Source organism: Montipora foliosa, chromosome 1 (genome assembly GCF_036669935.1).
Source record: "Montipora foliosa isolate CH-2021 chromosome 1, ASM3666993v2, whole genome shotgun sequence".
Classification (NCBI taxonomy): Eukaryota; Metazoa; Cnidaria; class Anthozoa; order Scleractinia; family Acroporidae; genus Montipora; species Montipora foliosa.
The window spans coordinates 3,678,710-3,685,874 of record NC_090869.1 but is presented as its reverse complement, the minus strand read 5'-3'; the positions used below and the strand labels follow the sequence as shown (position 1 = coordinate 3,685,874).

Here is a 7,165-nt window from a genome sequence, read left to right as displayed (position 1 = left end):
AATGTTTTGGCGAGCGAAACGTAATTTTTCGTACGCGAAGTGGATGAGCGAGCGACGATGAGACAAAGGACTTTTCGACAGTCTATTCGAATGGGAGAGGGTGCCCATACAAAAAGTTGGTCATTCCCTTCTAACATCACAATAACATCTCGAAACATCTCGTTTCAACCAGTCGAAACAGTAATTATTACGAAGATGAATTTGATACTAGATGCTTCTGTGAAGCATACACTGGCTTGCCTGTGGTACGTGCTACAGAAAATCAGAAGGCACTGAATTGTGTGGTATTGAAATACAGCATTCCAGTCTCTGAAGAATAACAAATAAAAGAGAAGCGAGAAACATTGGCTTCTGGGCTGACATGTTGATAATTTTCAAGTTCCCTCACAACTTCTTTTCACCACAAGTGTGCCCTATGAGCATCCGAAAACTTTGTAATACTAAACTTCACTGAAGTCAAGCCCTGTTTCGCGGGGTTAGTGTTGGGATGGGAGACCAAAACAATAAACCCCTCATAAAAAACAGAAACATCTGACCGAAAATACTATTAACGCTAACAAATGCGAACTCAGCAAGGTACAGATTCTGTTAGCGTGCTTTATGCAAAACAAATATTAATGAAAAAGCAAATAAATATTGATACACAGTTTTCAGAAAGAGCAGAAGGAAGTTTCCCGGACGGTCGATCGAGAATAAAATATTTACGACATGAAAACAACATTAATTTTGAACCTTGAATATAGATCGTTTTCACTGTCACGCAATAAAAAAAATAAATCAAAAACTATCCAGTGCAAAACGCTAAGAAATTGTTATCTTATAGAAGATAAAGAAATAAGACACTTGTCCAAGTTTTAGGCCTCTGCGTTTCCCCAAACTTCAGATATTCGTCGAAATGTTTCACAGGCCGGAAAATAGTGTAAACATCTGGAACTGACTTTGGCTATCTAGGCGACTGATTATCACTACTGAAAAAACAAGCATTTACATAAGCACTTTTCCTAATGCTCTAACTTCTAAAAGGGCTCAAAATCATGAGATAAGTATATATTTTTCAACAAACTTGATCGTAGCTTTGTGTCACGCACCTTGAGCTGTGAAATTGTCAACAGATATAGATATGCCGCCTCTTATGCCTGATGAGGATAAAAACTTTGGTGGATCTTTAGTTTTAGATTTTGGAAGGTGATGACGTCACGTGAAAACGATCTATAGAATATAAAAAGTTACGATCAGCGACAAACATTTTGGGAGATTTTTGCTACGTTCAAGTAAATTGCAAAATCGAAAGTGACATGGCCGGAATTCAGCGGGCGCCGTGATTAAGTTACCGCGGCATGTTTACTCGCCAAACAGTGAAGCATCTGTGTCAAATGATGGCAAGATACCGAGTTTTTGTAAGTCAAAACAAAGATCACAATCGCCTAACTCTTGTTTATGCAAAGTCAAAATTTACTCTCCAAGACGCGTACGACGTTATTTATCACCAGGTAATTCCATCATTTTGGAAATAGCAGCTACTTTATTATTCATCTGCGTCACAAGTTTTCACTGATTTTGGGCCTCATTTTGTTGAAACTCAAGCACGCTTCCAACAGGCCTGTGAACCCTTCCTGCTTACAGAGCAATACCAAAAAACTTCTCCCATATCACATTTGAACCTTAAGCTCGAAAATTCAATACACAACATGATATTATAATTCACAAAGGCAGAAAATACCACAGAATCCTTTTCCAGCGAAAATTTTATTGAAACAAACAACATATTTGCTCTTAGAGGCGAAAACCTCTTCCTACTTGATTGCGTGCGTGAAGACAAGAAACTCAATTGTGTCAAATTACCATGTACTTCAGGTAAATACTGCTCACTTTGATTTCGTCTCGACGGGCGATAGATTGTTGTCGAAGTCCAGTACTCGTCGCTTTTGAGATTCATGCCTAGTTTATCCAACTGACTTTCCATTATTGAGCTCCATAAGGGTATATTTTGTTTAAGGATCCACTAAAACGCCATTCGCGTTGCATGACTTTCGACGTCATTGCAGGCTAAGTTAATGATTCTACTGTGTCCACCAGAGAAATCTACGCATTTCCACTACCCTCTCGATCCTAAGAAAATACTCGCAGAAGGCTCTATCCACAAAGACACCACTTACCAGGGGAGTGACAGGCAAGACTTTTACCGACACGGAAAAAAAAAAAAAAAAAACTAAAAAAAAAAAAAAAAAGAAAACAAACAAACTAAACGCAGACCTCGACTGGGTTTGCCCATAGGCAACCCAGTAACAAGAGGAACTGTAGTCCATTGTAGCAGAGTGATGAGGAAGCTAATTCTTTTTTATTCTCATTTTATTGTTTACAACTTCAAAAGGCTTGTAAAAATCATTAACAACAGGATCAACTTTGGAGACTTTCTTTCACCCCATTCTTCAATCCGTATTGGAGTTCCTCTGGTGTGAAATTGATCTTTGCATGATTATTATTTTGATGAGTTGAAACTTGATGCTATTGTGATGTTAGAAAGGGCATGCCCAAAAAGCGTTGACACAGCTCCTTGCGTGGTCACAGAAATAACACTTGTGTAAGGTCGGCATATGATTACACTGTTCCTGTTTTTCATTCAATAAATAGACTTTCTGAAGTCGTGCGCTCTTCGTTTCCGGTTTAGCGGTTAGTACTTAGTACACTCTCGCGCTTCGCGCGCACTTTCGCGTTTCTCGCCCTGTGCCTTCGTTTGGATAACGCTATCCTCCGGATAAATCACTATCCATTGGATAGCGCAGTTGGTTTTGCTATGACTTATCCACTGCATAGCGATTTATCCGGCGGATAGCGCTATCCATCGTTTGAAAAACTGGGGTCTGGAGCGCGCGTCTGAAAGTGGGATTTTTGAATAAGAAGCCCCATCCTTCCTTATGCCATTAAACTCGATCTTGAAAAACAAAGAAATGAACGGGATAGTTTCTAAAGATACTTGTGCTGCGTCAGTGGGGAAGTAGTATATAAAAATTTGGTTTTATCAACGGAGTTGATAATGTAAATTGCGAAGGATTCGCTCTGACGAAGGGCTAACGCTTGAAACGTCAGCTTTTAGAATCTCTGTACGGTGGTCAATTTACATTATCAACTCCGTTGATAAAACCAGATTCTTGAAAAACAAAGACCATCGATTGCACAATTACGTTATCGCCAACCACCATACAACGTGAATTGCGGCGCGCTTTGGCAACCTCAAACTTTTGATCTAGAGTTTGTAGAAGAGGGCCAAGAATACAGTAGCACTGTCACCTTTTCCTTAGCACTGAGAAAATAACCGTCCAAGTACTTAAGCTTCTTGTTTCCTATCATCCAACAACTGAATTAGAGTTTATTACTATATAGTACAATATTACATATGTATTAGAAGTCTTTCTTGTAAGTATTATAAATTTAATGGTTATTGTAGCTGTATAGACGTAATTCAGCCTATGGCTGCCATTTATATATTGAATAAAGTATCGATCTATCCAAATGCTATGCCGTGTGTAATCAATTGTGACCGCAGTCACATTCGAATTATCCAATCACGTTCCAGAGGTCTTTGTATACGTGCAATCACTTGTGATGGGCGAGTTGTATTGTGATGATCACGTTTATCTATAACAAAAGCCCCATCGAGTTTTTGACAACTCGACAACAATGGCATTCTCTGAGAAAAGATACGAAGAATGGAGTAATATATCATTTTTAACTCGTTGGGTTAATGATTGGGGTTTAGGAACTTGTGATGCGGATAGATCTCTTCAATGCGCATGGTCCGCCGGTCATAGAAACACTATTCCATATACTACTCTTGTTTCCCTTCCTCTAGGATGTCACAAGATTAGTGAAATTAAAAATTCAGCATTTTATGTCAACCACTATTTATGACTGCCTCGTTCTTTCGGGAACCCTAAAGCCCGGAGGGGGGGGGGGGGGAAACTCCCATATAAAACAGACGGGGATGCTCGTCGTCTCGCTTAGGGGTGTAAATTTTGGATTTTGGTCTCGCTTAAAGTGTTCCGGGCAAAGCGCCAATATTTTAAGCCGCCAAGGTCTCGTTTAGGGTTCCGCGAAGAAACACAGAATTACGCGAAGAGAAACAAAAGTCAAATTTTCTTTTTAACTTGTTTTTAGGGGTCAAAATTACCTTAAGCCACGCCCAGATTGGTCTCCTTTAGGAGTCACAAAAAGCTTGAGCCACGCCCAAATGGTCTCCTTTAGGGGTTAAATTCAAAATTTCCGACGAGCATCCCCGTCTGTTCCATATGGGAATCCCCCCATAGAGCCCTAAAGAAACTGTTGGGTTAAAAGAACCATTAAATTCCTGTAAGGTAAGGTCAGTCGTTAGTAAAAGCGATTTCCATTCCCTAAAGTGAGCATTCTCATCACAGAAGCCCCGACTTTTTATGAACCTTTTTGTCAGCACTGGAAGAAATAGACCAACGATCTCCGGTTCTGAACCAAGACATTCGCAAATCACGGGTTGTATGCAACGTTCCAGTAGTTTAAGGACGGTGCCTACTAATTCAAAGCTATTTTTGCGCGGTTTACCGAATATGCGGGAAAAGTAGATCTTGACAAGTGTTGAAAAGGAAATTGGGGGTAACCACGCATTTTTCGAAGATAATTAATCAACAATATTCGTAAAAAGCGTTAAAATACAAAGCAATGTATGGCGTTCTTTGCCAAATTGAAGCTTAATTATCTCTGAAAAATGCATGGTTACCCCAATTTCCTTTTTGGATACCAAGACCCCTTGCTAAGTTCTGCTTTTTGGTTGCAAATGGAACAGAAACGGAACTTCCCTACGACTGCGCATGTTTTGGAACTAAACTGGCAAGAGGTTGTTTCTCTCGTTGATGACCGGAATGTCAAATGAGGCTCAAGCATTGGAGTGCTGAGACTGCGCAGATCGGACTGAAGATCATCTTTCACAGCTTCCTTGTGAGAGAAACTTGAAATATTTAACACTGTCAAACTAGTATTTTTATTTCTTCTAGTGCACACTGTTGTCTTAAATTTGATAGAGGTGTGATTTGCGAGAATTGAGCTAATCTGTCATCTGCGGATCTGCGACAAGCTCGAGAATAAAATATGGAAACTTGACTAATTCATTCCAGGACCAACTCTGCAACTAGAGGATTGCCAAGATTCTGAAAGCGCTGGAGTGGATAATTGTGACGAATATAGATGATTGTTTCAACTTGATGGCTTTCTGAATTAAACTCCGGTGCGACTGGGGAAAAAAAGACTTGTTCGCTCTGTTTGGATGACGATTTTTTTTTGTGGAGTAGACTTAAAAGAGAACCTGGCGGAGTTTTGATATAAAAGGATTGCAAATGCTTTCTCTTTCGATTTGCGAGGGGTTTTTTTCCCCGAGTGTTCAAATCTTAGTCACATAGTAGCCACAAGACCTCATGTGACATGCCTTCACAGGTGAATGCTAATTTGGAACCACCGTTGGAATGAGAGCAGGTGCCAAAATTTAACTAACCGAAAGAATTGTAACCCAGTTCTTTCTACATGTACTCCGAGTGTGTCAAACTCAAAGTTTCTTTCATCTGTCGAACAAATGGAAAAAAAAGAAAAAGTCTACAGGTGTTCGCAATTCTTTTGCTTCTCGGTACGCTCCACACGCGTTAAGTCAAGTCTCTCAACGACTGTCCACTTCAATGTCGAGCTGTAACTCGGGGGAAGAAGAAATTTCCGACACACTGGTGATGAAATATGCAGTCTAGACCTGTCGCCGACCCGTACATGCACAAAGTTTGCATAACTTTAATGGTTCAATTGTCACGCGATTTAAACTCATGTTTATATGAAACGGATAAGAAAATCCCCAAAAGACAGGGAATTATGAAAAAAAGCAAAAAAAGATCGCTTGAACTAAAATTCACGAAAAAATTACTGCGTGATTGTAGACGTAAACTGACCAGCGGCTCCTTCTAGAAAAGATCGAGGATGAAATTGAACTGCTTGATTTGGTGATTTGAATTAGTTTTAGTTTGGTCTTTGACCTGGTTACATAATTGTTTTCACTGAGTTTCAGATGGAAACGCGCCTCAACACTTGTCAGTCAAAGCACTTTTTGAGAACTCCCGCGAAACTTAACTGACAAAAACAGCTCTTCCTGTGCCCAGAGTTCTCGCTTATTCCGGGCACCAAAGCTGCTCAGTACAGGGGTTCCTTGGGACTAATGCTGCTTTTGCAAGTTGGAAGCCTTGTGATCCGTGCATGTGTGGAGATAAGGCGCTCATTTCTTGTCCAAAAAAGGCTGCTTCACAAAAAAAAAAGGCATGAACCTTGGGGTTTTGACATGCATCTTCCGTACTGATTACAATTTCAAAACCCACGTTGATATTATTGATCTTTTTCAAGCCCGGTGCATTCTTCAAAGGTTCGCTTATGAAAAAAGATATAAATATACCACAAGGGGAAGTTCTTTGAAGGCTTTTTCGTTTAATATTTATGTTTTGAATGTATTGGGTCTTTCGCGAGTTACGGCTTGTCATGCAAGAACTGAATAACTTGTGATCCACTCTTTCGTAACAGACAGTCAATTATATAATAGTCACTGCGAGACAAAACGCAATTTTTCACTCAGAAGAATCTTTCACTGCTAGAATGAAAGTCTTAGTGAATGATTCACCGTCGTCGTTGGACTGCTCTTATGAACATTCCTTGGCTAGCTATCCAACTGAAGCCAGCATCCTCGTTGGAATCAACATCTTCTCAATCCTTCTTGGAATCAGTGGCAATCTGCTGGTGTGTATGGCAGTATGGACCACTCCAACCATGAATCAGTTAAGCTTCCATCATTTCATCTCAAGTCTTGCCGTAGCAGACTTGATCGATGCTTTCATCGCGCAGCCTCTTCTCGTCCTCTTAATATCGGGACGCATGAGTTCCATGTGTCTTTTCGCCGTTCATTACACTTTCCGTTTGGTCGCCAATGTTGCTCTTGTAGCTTTGCAGTTGACACTTGTCCTAATTGCTTTCGATCGATGCCTTCTTGTTTCCGGTAGATTCAACTACAGGAACACCATGACCGAGAGAAAGAAAGTCGCTTTGATCATTGTGTGGTTTTTAGCTTGTGTTCACTCTGCTATAAGAGACACTGTTTTCGAACATATTTCTCTTGTAC

At 40.2% G+C, this 7,165-nt stretch overlaps 1 protein-coding gene across 1 annotated transcript in view; it reads left to right on the top strand.

Annotated features, from left to right (window-relative positions):
- Positions 1–6,645: 6,645 nt before the first annotated feature.
- LOC138008506 (beta-2 adrenergic receptor-like) overlaps positions 6,646–7,165 on the top strand; it is a 996-nt gene continuing 476 nt past the window's right edge. The window contains exon 1 of the mRNA XM_068855825.1: positions 6,646–7,165. This exon is cut by the window's right edge and continues 476 nt beyond it. Within this exon, the coding sequence (XP_068711926.1) occupies positions 6,646–7,165 (520 nt within the window).